The sequence below is a fragment of the Petromyzon marinus genome, chromosome 13, assembly GCF_048934315.1.
Source record: "Petromyzon marinus isolate PM22_M1 ecotype Great Lakes invasive population chromosome 13, UKy_Petmar_22M1.pri1.0, whole genome shotgun sequence".
Classification (NCBI taxonomy): domain Eukaryota; kingdom Metazoa; phylum Chordata; class Hyperoartia; order Petromyzontiformes; family Petromyzontidae; genus Petromyzon; species Petromyzon marinus.
In genome coordinates this window covers 9,145,487-9,163,730 of record NC_133679.1, presented here as the reverse complement: position 1 = coordinate 9,163,730, position 18,244 = coordinate 9,145,487, and the positions used below count along the sequence as shown (strand labels likewise).

General features: G+C 41.1%; 2 protein-coding genes across 2 annotated transcripts in view; one reads left to right on the top strand and one right to left on the bottom strand.

Annotated features, from left to right (window-relative positions):
* LOC142924428 (uncharacterized) overlaps positions 1 to 18,244 on the top strand; it is a 357,538-nt gene that overhangs the window by 262,182 nt on the left and 77,112 nt on the right. The gene's annotated exons all lie outside the window — the stretch shown is intronic.
* Positions 9,260 to 12,805, bottom strand: IER3IP1 (immediate early response 3 interacting protein 1). Its single transcript, XM_032953407.2, has 3 exons — positions 12,650 to 12,805; positions 10,898 to 10,999; positions 9,260 to 9,660 (listed from the first exon to the last, which is right to left on the bottom strand). Exons 1-3 carry the CDS (start codon positions 12,738 to 12,740, stop codon positions 9,605 to 9,607), a joined length of 249 nt encoding a protein of 82 aa, XP_032809298.1. The 5' UTR covers positions 12,741 to 12,805; the 3' UTR covers positions 9,260 to 9,604.

The window sequence follows — 18,244 nt, the reverse complement described above, 5'->3', positions numbered from 1 at the left end:
TTATTTTGCAGTCTGTGCACTACAGACCAATAGTGAATTGTAGCAAAATATGACTGGAATGCAGGGTTTTTGCAGCTGATTTTTTTAAAGTGTTGATAAATAAAATAAACAAAGTAAAAGAAAAGTGATTTAAAGCTTTCGTGACTGCAGGGATTCATATTCTTGGTTCTTTCGGTAAAGTCACGTAGAAGGGAAACAATAATACAAAAATATATAAAATAAAATTCTCACGACCTTTTTTCAAATTTTCTTCCTGTGGTTTTCACACCTGATGATGATTGCTTGTGTTGCAGTCGAAACGTCGTGAGAATTGTATTGTTTTATATTTTTTATTGTTTCCCTTCTACGTGACTTTACCGAAAGAACCAAGAATATAAAAGAAAAGTGTTATGGCTTCAATAAACGTCTCTATAAATGTCTATAGGGGTCCAATGCAACCAAACATTGTTACAAATTACTATTAGCAGCATCTTTACAGGTAAACATACCGAAGCAGTAACAGTGAATCTAAATATTGCCACAAATCGAATGGAAATAATACATCGCTATAAAATTCAGTGTGCACCAACATTTCGACAGCCTTCAGGTACCACTAGCTCCAAATTGTGGTTGCATTTGACAATCTGTAAAGATCTACTAAAGGTTCCTGTTTCAACCGATTACTGGTGATTAAGCAATTTTCACAAACAGCACCATGAACATCTAAATTAATTTACTGCATTGAATTCACACACAAAAGTTATCAGATGAATTTGTGATGGAAAAAAAGCATTACTCTTGTTGCACGATAAAAATGTGTTCACTGTATGAAGGGAGAATTTCAAACATGAAATGGTATTTAACAACATATATCGCTTACAACTCTGCATGAGAAAATTATACTTTTGTAAAATTACACCATGAGTTGGATATTTAGACCATTAAAAAGAACCCTTTCACACAAACAAACAATATGTACAATGAACTGTAACACATGCCTACTACATATTCTTAATTACTCAGATCAAATGCCATGTTTTTGAGTGATTTACCAAAGGTAAACAATTACTGTGATAGAATACACATGAATAATATAACTCTACATTCATATATTAATTACACTTGAGCCTCCATAGACTTCCAAGCGCAATAGAATGGTGCAAAAGTTGGCCCTACATGTCCATATGGAGTATTAGGTCAGTCTATCTTCTTATCTGAACTGCTTTTATCGTTGACCAGTTCCTGTGTCGTCCCACTGACTGTAGATGAACCTTCAGCCTGAAAAAAATTGAAGACACATGAACATGTTTCAAGTCAACTAGAATACTATTACTGTAATAAATTACCTAACCCTCGTCGTGAGCCTCGATTAGCATTGTAGGTTGATATTTAATGATTAATCAAATATTGTAGTTCAGTGTACAGTTTGTCTATGTTGACATCCAGAATTCATTGCATTAGTTGAAATCGCTTCCTCAGCATTCAATAATTAGATGTACACATCATAAAGGAAAAAAAGAAGCTAATATTTAAAAGGAAATAGTACATCAACAAGATAAAAACGACAATACTTTTCCCAGCATAAAATAATCTCGGTATATTGCCAAAAGCATGATGCCCACGACCAAATCAACCGCACTGCATCCTATCTTGTAAAATATCGGAAGGAAAGCAGGGATTTATTAGCCTGGTGAGTGCTTGGATGGGTGACCGCTATGAATAGTCCAAAAAGTGTCTTAGCCTGTGAGAAAGTGTTGGGCAGCAGAGGGCAATGCAGAAGTGCCCATTGTTGTACTGTACTTCTACGTTACTGTGCAATCCACCAACCCACACTGACCAGCGTGGTGAAGTCGGGTCAAATAATACCTATGATCCCACAGAGCGGGGAGGCCATCGTGAGCAGTGGATTGACAAAAGGGCTGTAACCTGTAAATCCAAAGGGTGGATACAATTATATTCTTCTCACGGTTAAAAACCGAGAGGTCATTTGTCTGGGTACGCACAGTCTTTTTCGGGGTGTGTATGTGCGTGCGACTTACAGAACGAACCTTGTCAGTGTCCCCACCATCCAAGACTTTGCCCTGAGCACCTCCACCCGCTGTGACAAGGGCCGCCTTCTTCGGCCAGAGTCGTGCAATGAAGGGCGCCACCAGCGGGTAGACGTAAGGGTCCAGAAAGCGCTTGTAGACCCAGAGCAGGAAAGGGATAACGATGCACGGAATGCACACCATCTTTTATTCTCTTGTGGGGGGGGGGGCGGGAGAGAAATAAAACTGCGATTACACTATGTAACACGATTTTTGTCCCTGGGTAGTGTAATTTTTTAATTGCTTATGCCTAAAAAGTATAGAAAATGGCTATTATTCCACACAAACTTTGCTTTTGTGACTTTATGTGAAGGAATGACACAAATGCACACCACGTTTTCTCATTGAAAATAGGTACATTTCAAAATATCACTAAATATCACTGTCCTGGTGTTATCACAACGTTCAATCTACACACCGCATGCTATGCCACATGACAAAAGATTTACGATATTCAGATGTACTGTATATAACAGGACCGTATATGTTTTACTCTATTTAGTTTTTACACACGTGAGAACCCGGCAAAGTGCCCTGTTTTTGGCTAGTCGCCTGATGATGCTGCTTGTAATCACCGGCGAAACATCATACTCTAATTGTAAATGTTTTACGCTCGAATTGGCACGTTTTGCTTACGTGACAAACCTTACTAAACGACGTCGGGTGGTGGCCGGTTTAACGACACATTTAAATGTACGCGATGTAACACGCGCACACAAAAAAAAACCTGTATTATGGATATCTCTCGCGAAAGCCTACGTGTTAAACCGATGAGGGAAGACTGTACTGTATATGAGAAACACGTTAAACAAATCATTCGTTTCAGGAAATGTTTCTCATTGCTGTGCATCGTCAGCGGTTATCCGTCTTATCGCGCAAGAAAATAGCTGCACGCAGTTTCACGTCACAATACGTACGACGTATTTTAAGTTTCCGTCAACAACGTCCTTGAATACGACCCTAGGTCAACCTGGTGGTCTCGAGGCAATTTCGAGCTCACATTAATGAGGATCACTTTGAAATAGCGTAATCTACCAGACCATGCGTTAATTGTGTTTTAACCGACCGTCTGTGTTGCTTTATATAGTTTCCAAATTTTGCTAAACCCTGTTTGATTTAGTGTGCTCCGTCTCTCTCTGTGTCCCCTGGTGTGTCTGTGTTAATTCCCTCTACTTAAGGTCTGTATATATGTCTGCGGTTATGAGTTTCCTCTCTCACTTAAATTTAGCTCTTCTGTACCTGATGATGATTGCTTGTGTTGCAATCGAAACGTCGTATGCTATTATATAATTTTATTTTTTATTATTTCTACGTGACTTTACCGAACAAAACCAAAGAGTAATTCCTGCAGTCACGAAAGCACCTAATCAAGTTCGATCTCTTGTGAAGTTGTCCACCTCCCAAAATGTATACACTGTGCTAGACTACAGGGGGGTAAAAACCTCGGTCGGTGTACCTTTTGGCCCAACTCTTACGCCTCCGATGTACATTGTAACGGGCCCCTTGCCAATCAAGTGCTGAATGAGGAACATCCCCTTCTGTAAGGCTGGCGATTATTTGACCGTAATTTAACCATGCTGATCAGCGAGGGTGGCTGATGGCCGAGGGCTTAATAATGCGGGAACACAGAAGTACTGTACAGTAATACTAATATCGACGCAGTCATGAGCACAAACGTAGCCCTGAAGACCTATAAACCTGTTGTGTGTATTTGGTTACCCATCCAAATACAATGAGGGTTGAATCCCACCTTGCTTCCCAGGAACGGACTCTTTGCGGGATATTTTATCGTAGAAAAGTGTAAAACAAAAGAAAGGTTTATCTCACAATCAAAATATAAAATTTAAGAAAATTACATTCATAGCCAGCCATCAGCTCACCTGTCCCTCAGGACCAACACAATCTTTTCGAGCAGCATTTAATTAGCACACACCACCCTTACGTCGGCTTTAAATTCACCACACACAATGAACAGAGACGCCTTAAAAAAACACGCTCTTTAATAATACTTTAGTATTTTAATAGATTACGTAGCTAAGAGCTAAAAGAAAAAAACTGTAGACGATATCCTTAGCTCTTTCGGTAAAGTCACGTTGAAGGGAAACAATAAAATATATATAAAACAATAAAAAAATTCTCACGACATTTGTGTTATGGTCGAAACGTCGTGAGAATTTGTATTATTATATATTTTATTATTTTATTGTTTCCCTTCAACGTGACTTTACCGAAAGAGCTAAGAATATGAATTACTGCAGTCACGAAAAGCTTTAAATCAAAACTGTAGACGACACAATAGCTCCACTGTACATGGAAGGCAACCGTTACACAAGACTGCGACACCACAACACGCGATACCAGTGGCGTACGTGAACATGTTATCCTTAAACATTTTAGAGGGAAACTACAAACTACACGCGGCACGGTAACGTCAATTGTTACAAAAAACATTCAAGGCACGCCATGTTCTAGAACCCGGAAACCTAAGGAACGCGAACACAAGCCGCTGACATTGAACAGGTTTGGGGTTTTTTTTCTCCACACCTTTGTTTACCAACAACTACGAGCGCACGTGGTGTTGGCGTTAAGAGGCGTTGAGAGGCGATGAGAGCGATCGCGACACTCACTCCGCGTTACTTTAAATCCGTCTCTTGTCGAACTTAAGGGACACAAGAAGCGGCGGCCTCGTCAACACAGGCGACGGACGATCGAACCCTCTCTTTGTATATCCCAGTCCTCATGAGCGCCGCGGGGGCGTTCCTCACCCCCCCCCACCCCCCGATTGGTCAGCGAGCGAGACGCCCATCAATCAGATGTGGGTACGAGGGCACCTCTGCTAATGCGGTGTATGGAATGTAACGGCCCTATTCAGTACAGTACTGAATAAATAACGTGAACGAAACGGCAAAAAATAGTTTTTTATCAAACAAATCAAAAGGCCGAGGAATATTGTCTCGGGGTCAACACTCAACGCAAACTCTATTATCATAATTATTATCAGATAGCGTCTAGATAGTTAAGATTATTTTGCCGCGATAAATGGTCACATGATGAGCCACTTCGTTGAGCTATCATTTGTGACAGGTCGCTTCTGAAAGGCTCAGTGAGCATTATCTGGTAAGATTTTTTAAAAGTTTAGTTTTATTCGTGTATATATTTTTTAGTGATGTGTTTACCTTTCCTATATTTTTCCACTCCTATCGTGTTTTTGGTTGTTGTTGTAACGTTCTGATCTGCCCCTATTGGGAATGTGAAAAAGCGCTTTATAGCTCATCGGACTTCTCCAATATAACAGCATTCTAATTCTGGTCGACCGATTAACGCGATGACGTCACAAGCTCTCCCACGCTATGACGTCATCGAGCGTGAAGACGTAGTCGAGGCCACGTGTTTCATCGGCCACGTGCGTGCGCTTGGTGCAGCAGCCTCTCGCCCACGTGGAGCCGGCCATCCCCCGGAGTCCTGTGTGAGCACGCGGTAGCCCAGAAAGATGGGGGACGACCCCAGAGACTGAAGGTGGCAGGTTGAAATCTCGACAACAATAATTTTTGAGGCAAGGGTTGGTGGATCAAAAAAATGTCGTGAAAATTCCCGTGGGCGTTGACGGAGACCTGTAACGTCTGAATGGGATAGTTTCCCCATCATACGTATGCGTTTTCTCCGCATGCTTTTTAAACATGCATTAAATGGCTGATAATACCTTAATATATAGCGGACTGCAGAGCTTGGGAAATTATTGGCTTGAGAAAATAAGGCACGCGACTGTCTTCCCTGTGGTTCTTCGCGCCTTTGCCTTCGAGAGTTGAGCGAATACTATGCGCGTTATAAGTTGAAAGAATGAAAACTGGACGTGTGGCAAAGGGACAATGCGCCTAACAGAAAAACGAGTGTATATGTGTACATTCAAACGCGCGAGAGGATGCAGAGATACCCGTGGTGGAGTCAAATACCCTTGAAAATCCACGACGATAAAAGAGAAACCAAGAGCAGAGAGATGGAGAGAGACCTGAATGGACAATGAGAAAGCTGGAAGATAAAGATGGGAGGAGCGGAGAGAAAATGACAGTGAGAATAAAATACAAATCTTGATTGCATGGTTATAACCGAAATTTTCAGGTAAAAAATATGATTTTCAAGCATTTAATGAGTAAAGACGGGGAAACGCGCTAAAACGAATGCCCGTAGGCTAACATTGAGAAAACAGGATGTCCATTGACAAACATTGAAAAACTATACTCTTTGGTTCTATTGGGTAAAGTCACGTAGGTAAAAAATAAAATAACAAAAATCACGACGTTTCGGCCACAACACAAGCGGCCTTCATCAGGTGAAGGGACGAGACTGTCTGAAGACGACCGTTTGTGTTATGGTCGAAACGTCGTGAGAATTTTTTATTGTTATATATTTTATTATTTTGTTGTTTCCCTTCAACGTGACTTTACCGAAAGAACTAAGAAAATGAATTACTGCAGTCACGAAAGCTTTAAATCAAAATATTTCCAATGGTTGCTTAATTTTAAACCATCTGCTCGGTTTAAATTGTGTCTGTGTTTGTAGATCTGAATTGAAGAACTAATTTCGTGACATAAATTACCTTTATAACACGTAATGTAGAACACGTTCTCTTAAACATTAAGATATATGTCGAAAAAACAGTTGGAAAACAAAGCAGATTATCGTGTACCAAGGACAACCATTGAACACAGACCAGAATCAAATACGTCGACATGAGGCAGACGAAAGCAGGTTGCATTAATCTCTATATATATAAAAGGGAAATTTATGAATGCATGTCTGTTCGAAATGTTTAGTATACTTCCCGACATGCAACAAACTTGAAATTTGGCGTGTGGGTAGTTTCCAGACTGTACACCATGCAAAAATGATTTTTTTTTTAAATAGACTTTTGTATATTTTTTAGGGGGGGGGGGCGCAATAATGGATATATTTTGCACGGAAAGTGAGCTAAGACGTCACATCGGCTGATGTCACCCGCATGCGGAAGCATCACGCAGTGTGCCTGCTGATGCTACGCATCCCCTCCCAACCCTCCGCGAGTAAAGTGTCATACAAATGTGTTGCAGGTCTAAGGCGTTATTCGCGCACCATTGCTTTATTTGGGTCGTTTACTGCCGTACGCACCCTGAAAGTTCTCTGCAGCAAGCGCGTGTATGTATACCTATGGACGCGCGCGTGTGTGGGGAGCGGTAGTGTAGTGGTTAGCGCGCTGCGCTACGAACACGGTCAACCCGAGTTAGATTCTCGCTCACGGCCACCACCGGTGACAATTATTTGACTCAGCCTCAAACGAGTAAGTGGTGTGTGAGCATCGCCACTGGGGCGACAAAGGCGGTGAATCCAAGTCCCGAGCGAAGCAGGGTAGTAAAGCTTGTTGATGTATATTGTACGGGCAATGCTTTTTTTACCCATCCTACTACGTAGAAGGGGCGCATAACTAATTCGTAATTCACCCGCCACCGATAATCGCCATAGCCAGGAATCAAACACAAGTTACCAGGTTCAAAGTGTGGTACGTGCAAAACTGCATTACAAAAATGTAGCAAATGCCAGCGTGATTTAGAATTATTCCAGGAAACAACATATTTTGTTGGTGGAAATGTCCAACAAGCCAGTAAGATAATGCACATTGCTTTGATGGCCAGATTGATGCCTGGATTATAGTTTCAAAATATAAGTATAGATTTTCAGAAAAAATAGTATTTAAATTAGATATTGCTCATCGGGTTTATACAAAAGACGGAGTAATATCCAGGGAAAACGAACATATGTTGGCAGTCTTTCAGAATGAACATCGCAGTCCCAGCAGCGACATAAGCATACAGTAGATAGTTATTAAATGTTGCCATTTTCCCGATAGTATTCATGTCACGAGCCAAACATCCATTCAGGACAGAGCAGTGCATCGTATTTCTGAATGGCCAGCAGAAGATAAATAACTACTGAGATCCCTTAAAAGTGATTTATCTACACAATAGGGAAAGCACTTTCCCACATGTCCTGCTTCAGAAGAAAAGAACAGTCCATTATTCAAACGGTAGGCAAAACATTTCAAATAAAAGAATGTTCAAAAACAGATTAAATGAGATTTTCGTGCAGTACAGTATGTTTACTGGGCTCAGACCATCAACTGACTTCACGTTGAGAACCCTGTTTACTGACGGGTGGCTCCCAATCTATTTAAATCCAGGATCAGCAGTCCCAGTTCACAAGTCAGTGCTCTGTCCCGAGCCACCCACTTTCGGAAAATGCTGATTTTTTTTTTGCATTCAGAAAAAAAATATAATTACCAACCTGGTTTATCACACATCCGAATCTTTAAGCGAAAAGCTTTTAAGAATATAACCACGATCAAAAAGTTAAGTCAATTCCTCGAATTTTTTTTAATCATGTTGTAAACAATTGTAGACCTTTTTACACCAAAAATAGGTAACAAAAGTTCAAATAATCTCCGAAAAAACCTTTAACATAGATGCAGAAAATACGAATAACTCACCAAGACGACTTTTATCCTACTAGTTTACAAAAAGTGAAACTCAACCTGTATTGAGTGTTTACACATGGGAGGAAATTGGAGCACATGGGAAAAACCCACGCGTGATGGGAAATATTGTGAAACAGGTGGAGTCCACATTTGTTGTACAGTACCACCTTCTTGCAAGCCAAGGTATATCGCCTCGACGCCCACGGAGTTTTATATTTTGTTGAAACATGTATTTCTCATCTAGTTTGTGATGTCGTTTTATTCATTGATATTTAGAATCACACTTGATTATAATGTTCATGTACATTTTAATAATATATACTATAATGCAACCATGATATTCGAAAGCATATGTGTAGATTACTTCAGAAGTATCAGTGTGAAGCTGAAGTTTATTTCATATTAAAATACCATGCGTTCTTGCAAGTCATGTGTTCGACTACATAAAACAAAAGTGTTGTCTAATCTGTAATGAATGAGTGGTATAAAGTGTAATTACATTTATATGTACATATAACAAAAGACGTTCATGTAATGTTTTCATGGATTGCAAGCTTAATATACAAACCTTTTATGTAATAAAACATGAAGTGACTGAACCTAAACTTAATTCTCGTCTCCCAATACCCCACGTCTAAAACAATTACATGGTTAAGCTTCCAACAGGAAATAATGACAAAGCAAGAAAATAAAAAGTAACTTGCGACTTTATTCTTAATTCGTTTAATAGGCCTTGTCTTACATTTTCTGATTGATGAAGTATGCTTTATTCAATGTGACTGTAAACGGATACTTGAATTGCTTATCTGATCGAATTGCACTATCAAAAAAGGCAATACATCAAGACATTTGTTCCCGAATACATTAACCGATTGTGCAATTCCTAATTTTACATCAGAAATAAAACTTGGGTAGGCTGCATTTCATTGCACGTATAGTTAGACAAAAAACACACCAAAACAGAGTAGGTAATGGAAATGTTCAACAAGTCTCATGTTTCTTGGCTGCAAGTCTCTTCATTTTGGGTCGATTCCACTCATCCAAACAGCAGCAGTAGAACGATCGTCACCGTGTTCATAGCAATAAGTGGTACTGCAACACACACACGCACACAATTATACCACAATAACTGTTATTGATATTTATAGAATAATCTACATCCCTTTGTTAAATCACTGCAGGATGAAGACTTTCGTTCATGGGGTTGTGCTGGTTGAAGGGAGTGGGGGAATTATATGGAATTGTACTCATGTAGCCAGGTTCTTAGCTGCAATACCACGACTCCCTCCTCTGAAGACATTGTTTCCCAATGGACATTTTACATGCTCAAGTAAGCGACGCAGTACTTCACTGAATATTAATGGCTTAACGACAATGGGAGGCTGCTCATTTGTGGACACTGATAACTAAAGTGAACATATGATATATTATGGGAACAGTTAAATACTGTATAATTTTTTCATGCAGTAGACATTGGTGATTGATTTAAATCGTGAAATAACCCAATTTGAATTGTTATCCTGTGTAACCTAACCACATCAGATATATTTTCAGAATAAGTTGAATTATTGCTCCAAAGATAGATGATATAATTAATGAATTACAAATGAAAAGTTTAATTACGTTAACATCTCAAAAATATATAACAAATTTACATTAAGGCTTATGTTATTTTCAGAATAGCTATTTTAACAAAAGTGCATAGGAGCAACACTCAGCACTGGATTATAAATATGAAATTAGGAATGAGAATAGGTTTTCTCCTTTTTATGGCAACAAAACACGTGTTAAGAATTAAAAAACCAAACTGAAACCTTTTACAAGGAATCATGTCTGCATTAACCACAATACTTGTGGTAAGAATGCAAACAAAAAACATACTATATGCATTGTCTTTGAAACTGATTGGTCCACACCAGACAGCTTTCTTTTGAACCTAGTCTCATATTTTGGTACTGGCAAAGGAGGTTCCATGATTAAATTAGGAAGTTAATTCAAGTGTGCTATCCAAGGAAGCAACCAGGTTGCAGACATTAAGCAATGACGTTAAAAAATACTTTAGAGATTCAGTACAAAACAAAAGCTAATATTGTTTACAAAATAAGCATCGAAAATGGTCTCAGTAGCTGTATTTTCAAAACTCAGTGAAAATAATCAAGGTGCAGCGTGATAGGATTACACCATTTCTCTTGCTATCAGTATTAACAATGGACTTTGGAACTGCAAGTCTTCATCAAATTCTAGACTGGAAAGCACATTTAAAAAAAACATCTGCTGTGTTGATAAAGTGTGGTAATGAGTGTCTGCTACAAATCTCGCACTGACTTACTTCGCATGAGCGTCCGGACCGACTTGATGAGGTTTATCAGTTGCGACTTTATGCCAGGTTCGTCTCCGAAGCCACCCACACTCTGCTCAGTCGCCCAGCCGACTGTCACCACACGGCAAAGCATACACACAAACACACCAATTGATTTCGGCATGTCCGACGTTTGGATCCACGGGGAGAAAGTGAGCTTTGCATCAAAACCACCGCGCGTAAAGAAGCTTCAGAAAACATATTGACCGTGTAAATCTAATAAACAGCTGCTCCTGTTCAGATGAAGATTGTGATGAGCTAATTCAGTGAGTTTTAGGATTAACGGACATGGCTAAGGCTTATGGAGCTAAGGCACTGTAACCTCAATACATTAGAGACCACTGAAATGGCATGTCACACAAAGCATGGCAGAACGAAATTATTTGGATGGACACACAGCACCTTCCAATTGTTACAAAACAAATACCCGTATTGGAAGAAACTGCATGACTTTGACTTGGCCACGTCAGTTTCTGACAAGCCAGAGAACGTAAATTGAACCACCTCAACAGCTTGTTGTGCAAAAAAAATAAACGTCAGACAGATCTCTAAATCTCAAAGATGTTTGAGCGTGAATATTGTACTTTAAGGGCAACCACCACCGTGCACAACGCGGTGGGCAGCAGGGGGCAGTGCAGCCACCGTCCACTCTGAGCGATGACAAGTGCTTGGGGAGGGGCGCCATCCAGCAGTGGATGTGCAAAAGGGCCGTACATAGTAGCGGGCATGTATATTTAAAGATTTAGTGCAAGACGGGACATAGGGAGGAAGGCGGTGGGGGGAGGAGGTTAACGCACTGTGCTACGAAACTCGGAGGTCCGAGTTCGATTCTCACTGGCGGGCCACCGACTTCACACCGCTAGCGAATTTCTGAACGGTACTGGGCACCCCCCCCCCCCCCCAGGTCGACTCGAGTACCCGTGGTGGGGGGGGGGGCGAGGTGTGGAAAAACTTTTAGCATTTGGTGCTGGCCACCCAGCCCCCTCACCCACCGTACCGGCCTTCATAGGTGCTCTCGAACAGCACTCACCTCAACAGTCTTCTGTTTAGGCGACAGTACTAGATTATGGGGGGATGGGGGCTGTCTTTAGACGGAAGGACTACATCGGTGTTCTTCATTGCAAGGCTCGCGGGCCACTGGCGGCCCCTGGTGGCCATTAGTGCGGCCCCCGATAATCGACAACATGTGAACACACTCCCCCCCCCCTCCCACGGCGTGCTCTCAAACCTCAATGGTGTCAAATGTGTCGGCCCTTATCGGGTAAAGTACCCCCCCCACACACACACACCCTGTCTGAAAATCAGTGAAGAACACTGGACTCTCTCTCTCTCTGGTTACCGTACTTCTGCAGGCAGTGACGAGAAGGAATGTGGCAACTATATGAGAGAGAGGGTCAACAAGAGGAAAATCAAAAGTTTGTTTGGGAAACATGGAAGGCGCATCCTTCTGGCACCAATCTCACGTAAGATACTGCGGCACGACTCGAGAGCGTCTTGACGCAAGACAGAGGAAAGTGGAAACAAATGACGGAAGTGCGCGGTCACATTACGAGGCAATCTGCCCCACGGATCGAGATGACTTCTTGCCACGACACCCAATACGTTAAAGAGGCCCGCGTGCGATGTCAGTCGCTCGCCGGTGGCTGCAGGGTGGAGGTTGAGCGGCGTGGGCCACACACACTCCTTCGCTGCTCCTCACTCTGTCACTCACTCGCTCCTCACCCTTGGCGAGGAAGCGCTCCTCGTTGAGCACCGCCACGGCGTTGACGCAGAGCAGCGCCGCCTGGATCAGCGCGTACAGCGTGAAGGCCATGTTGGCACGCCGGTGACGTCACGCGGGGGGGCGGGGCGACGGCGTCACTTCCGCCAGCTGCTCGGGTTGCCGGAAGTGGAGCGAGGACCCCCAAACGGCACGTGGTGGTCGGAAGTGTTCCTTTGGGGTTGGAGTGATCCGGTGAGCTGTGAAGCTCTTTGAGAACGAACGATCCATTAATCCATTAACGACGATAGGAGTGCAAAGTATGGGAAGGGTAAACAATTCACTTGAAAATTATACGTACAAATAGAACGCGGCGATTTTTTAAAAAATCTTATCACATAAGATAAAAATGTGATAAGATAAAAAAAATCACTTGCTGGTCAGAATCTTTGGAGGGCACCGGGAAGAATCCGATGAGCTATGAAGCTCTTTTTTTCACAGATGGGTCCAGTATGGCGCCGCGTCAGCAAGTTACAAACAACGAACAATACAGAAAAAAACAATGGGAGTGTTAAATTGAGATAATGTTAGCAAGTGACCGAAAAAATATAAAGTATAATACAAATGTAATAAGTTAATAATGATGATGATGCCGCTGTGTTCGCAGTGGTGCACAAAATAACAAAAATAAACGTAACGTTCCCTGAATATGAAATACATATACTGTACATGCGGTCCTTGGATGACATTTCCAGCAAAGGCCATTCTTTTATGTATTTTATTTCTTTGCTATGAAGGGTCATTGCCCGAAACGTGGCCTGTTATATTTATTTTTGTTACTTTTTAGGCCACAGTGGTATTGAGCTTCAGTGTTTTGTTTAATTGTTAATTGAATTACGCTCTCGTGTAAAATGTTAAGTTGCCATTTAAATCGTGGCAATGCTTTTATTCACCGGACTCAATGATAACAGTCCAGACGTCGCTGGTCACTGGTCCATTGAGCGTAACGTATCGCATGATGGGCAGATTGGCAGGTGGGGATATTGGTATCTCTTCTCATAAATATGATGCAGGTTAGAAAGTCCATCATTGAGACGAGACAAATCCAATGGATACGCGTATGGGGAAATGCATTCGAAGGCTACCCAGAAGGCTTGCCGCAGAAACTCAATATGCTGTGCACACATATACCTACAGAGGGCATACGGAGTGTTCCTGTGTGGACGCTGTGACACCTTCAAGCCAAACATCATCCACTCAATTTTATAAAGCGCGCCTTTTACATTAGTAATCTCAAAGCGCTGTAAATCAGAGTAAAACATATATATGACATCGAAATAAAACCCTTGACACGCCATTAAAAACACAATCGGAAAACAATGAAATCCTGGAGTGTTGTTTTTACATACTCTTTGGTTCTATTCGGTAAAGTCACGTAGGTAAAAAATAAAACAACAAAAATAACGACGTTTCGGCCACAACACAAGTGGCCTTCATCAGGCGAAGGGACCATGCTGTCACGAAGACAGCGTTGGAATCAAGAAAGTCAAGCCAGGTCGCGTCCTTTAAGCTGTGTGGGAGGAAACAAAACGCTTTGACAAAGGAATTAGCATAAAGAGCTGATCGAACACTTAAAGTGCAATAGAACACTTAACACGGGGGGGGGGGGGAATTTGACAATGCAAACGTTGTGTTGAAGGGAAATAAGCTGCTGTGAAAGTTTGGTATTTCACTTCTTGGATAAATATACTGTACCATTGAAAATTATATTCTTAGCTCTTTCGGTAAAGTCACGTTGAAGGGAAACAAAAAAATAATAAAATATATAAAACAATAAAAATTCTCACGACGTTTCGACCATAACACAAACGGTCGTCATCAGGTGTGTCGGTTTGCATTAATTTATTTATTTTTAAACGGTGTATTTATTCATTTATTTATTTATAAAAAATGTCAGCGCCACGCGCAGCGATTTGCTGCAGTCACGAATTACTGCAGTCACGAAAGCTTTAAATCAAAACATTGAAAATTAGTTTAATGTTTGGTATGATTTAGAACATCTTTCACTGATTGCTTAAGCTGTGTGGGAGGAAACCAAACGCTTTGACAACGGAATTAGCATAAAGTGCTGATCGAACACTTAACACGGGGGGGGGGGGGGAATTTGACAATGCAAGCGTTTTGTTGAAAGGAAATAAGCTGCTGTGAAGTTTTGGAATATCACTACTGGATAAATATACTTTACCATTGAAATTAGTTTAATGTTTGGTATGATTTAGAACATCTTTCCAATGATTGCTTAATTTGAAACCATCTTCTCGGTTGAAATTGTATCTGTGTTTGTAAATCTGAATTGCCTCGTGGTCAGGAATGACATCCTTCACGGATGGGATCAGATCACGAATTTTGTGTACTGTATTGAACCCGACTTGGATCTTGTGTTTGTTTAGAATTTTGGAAATATTTTTAGTAACGCCTGCTATATATGGTAGTGTGATGGTTTTGACTGGAGTATCAAGTGGTTGTTTCTGTATGGTGGGAGAAACAGCTTGGTGGATGGTACGGTCAGAGTATCCGTTTCTCTTGAGGGCCAGGTGTACATGTTTTAATTCACTGGTCAGGTGGTGTTGGTCCGAAATGCAATGAGCCCTATGGTATAAAGTTTTGATGAGATAATTCTTTTGAGCTGGGTGGTGGTGGGAATCAGGTTTCAAGTAGGAATCTGATGAAGGCCACTTGTGTTGTGGCCGAAACGTCGTGATTTTTGTTTTATTTTTTACCTACGTGACTTTACCGAATAGAACCAAAGAGTATGGATCCTTGCAGTCACGAAAGCTTCAAATCTAGAATTGTTGTTTTTACCTAGCGTCCGAAACTGCATGGTGGGATATTTCCATGAACTGGATAGACGTCAGCTTGTTACATTTTAAAACACATCACACAATTGATCACTTATAATAATAGCAGCAGCAAAAACTGTACTTTTTACACAACCCTTCAGCCTCACGGCTTTCTGGGAGTGCATATTTTCAGCAGCATTGAGACACTATAGGCAATTTCGGAACTGGTTTTGACATAATCACTCCCAGGAAATGTCATACCTTAAATATCCATTTGATTACCGTAGCTCTCACAACCAAAATATATACACCTTTAATCTAAAATTTAAATTTTCCATTTTTATTAAATGCCTCCCGTGTACACACAATTACCAACACACCCGGCATTCTCTAGACCGCCTTCAAAAACGTTTATTACTGCTATTATAATCACACAAAGTTATTTTTTCCTAATATATAATATTCACACTTCATCTTTCCACCAAACCAGGGTTTCCTCATTGTTTGACGATTGAATGAGTGAGATGATCGCAGTAATTATATAACTACGTCAATCTTCTAATTGCTCAACAACTCACACGTGCAGTTAGTACCAAATGTCATAACATTTCAAATATTTTGGGTGTTTAAAATTGTCTACCGTACTTTTAATACGTGTAGGTTATAAACGCGCATTGATCCCGTGTTTTAACACGAGTGTTTTAATGTTTAACACAATATCGTCATGGATTCAATAATTCGTTCTATTACTGATGCAGGCAAATGCCTTTTTGTTGTTTGTCGTATTTACTTCCAAATTTAAGTTTTTATATAACAAAAAACTTCAATTGTATTGCAGTAGTATGTCACTAAAATGTGATTTTCTTTACATTTTTTTCAGGTATTCACTATTCTCTGTTCATAAATGTGTCATGCACATCCTACCAACTTTACCAAATCCCTGTTGTATATCTTAGTGCCAAAATACGCAGGGGAGTGAGTCCACTTTTTATTAAAGATATAACTTTGTGCTCGATTCTCATTTTGGCATCAAATTCTTAACTCTGGGGGAAAGTAAGTAAAATCCAAACCCTGTTTCTTCACCGTGCATGCACACCCTCTTCCAGTAAAAGTGAACACATTACGGAAAAACTGAACATAGGTCCATGCGGCACAACTCAATAATGTATTTGTTCATGTAAAACTCATTGCAGCCTTATCACTTTATGAGGTTTAAGCTCACGACCCATGACCCGCAGCCACAACAGTTCAAAGGAAGAGAAAATCAACACATTCGTCAATAAGAATGGCCTGAAATGAAAAATTATGAGATGACGTTTCGGGCAATGACCCTTCTTCATGGCTATAACATTACTATGCGGCGGATAATGGCTCTATGTTGAGGAGGCAACAAAATCCGCTATGGACTTTCCAGCTTCGGGTGATAGACAACGCCTGCAGGTGGGCTAATTGATAAGTATGTGAACACAAATGCAACGTGTGGTGATCATGCTGCTCCACCACTGATGGGCTCCCACCAGAACAATTTCCCTGGGGGAGCTGCGTGTGTTGCGTGCCCCCATCTGGTGAAGAAAGCGCTAACAACGAAGCCACTGGCAGCAGATTCCAGTTTCTTTGCGTATATAACAATTACGTTTATACGAAAGAAATTAGTACAAAGGACTTTAAATGAACCCATGCTACACTATACTCCCCCGACTGGCCCAGTGTGAACTACTGTTGGTGTTGTTGGCGATGGTGGTGGTTTTGGTGTTGTTATTGTTGAGATTGGTGATGTTGAGGTTGGCGATGTCTCCGCCAGGGATGCCGCCCTCAAGGGTAGAGTCTGCTGACCAGGTGAAAACCTTGTCCTCACCATGGTGGACAGATCCACCGGGAGATCTCGCTGTCGAGAAACTCGCGCTCTTTCGTCTCAGAGCAGCCTTCGCTTTCCGCCTGGCGACACAAAGGCAGTGGACAGTGGCACAATTATTGAATGTGCAGGCTTTCAGCTGGTTACATTTGAAAACACATCGCACAATTGATCACTAATAATGATAGCAGCAAAAAAGTATTTACAAAACCAATTTCTAAAGATGAGTGGACAGAGGTGGGTAATTTAGGAAACTTAGTTAATCGTTTCAATTGTCACGCCGGGAAATCAAACATATGACCTCTGGATTACAAGTCCAGTATGCTAACCGCTGCAGGAGAAGATGTTATGAAATATTTGAATTGCGCTGTAAGCTATTGTAAATTAGATGATTAAGATCAAATGTGTTCATTCGTGATCTAATGTTTCCAGTATTTACATGGTAGAATATGGCGTCTCGCCAGTACAACCACGGCAGCATCGTTTGTGAATACATGTTCGATTGGAGCGTCATTCCTTCTTTCACCCGTGAATATTTGCCGAGTTCAACGTGAGAGCGCAAGGCGTTGGCTCATGTGGGCTGTGCCCCCCCCCCGCACACCACTCACTTGTTGTACTGCAGCACCGTAAACACCACGAAGCTGACGAGCATCACCATAACGCTGATGCTCAGGATGGCCTCATTGTAAATCCGCGCGCCTCGAATCGCCGCTGGCCAACAATCACGTACAAAAATACATAACCAAACAGCGCCATGAATTTCACGTGAACAAAGTCATAACATTTCGATTTAAAGCTTTCGTGACTGCAAGGATTCATCTTCTTTGGTTCTTTCGGTAAAGTCACGTAGAATGAGAATAAAATAATAAATTGATAAAATAAAATAACACAATGATATTCTCACGACGTTTCAGCCACAACACAAG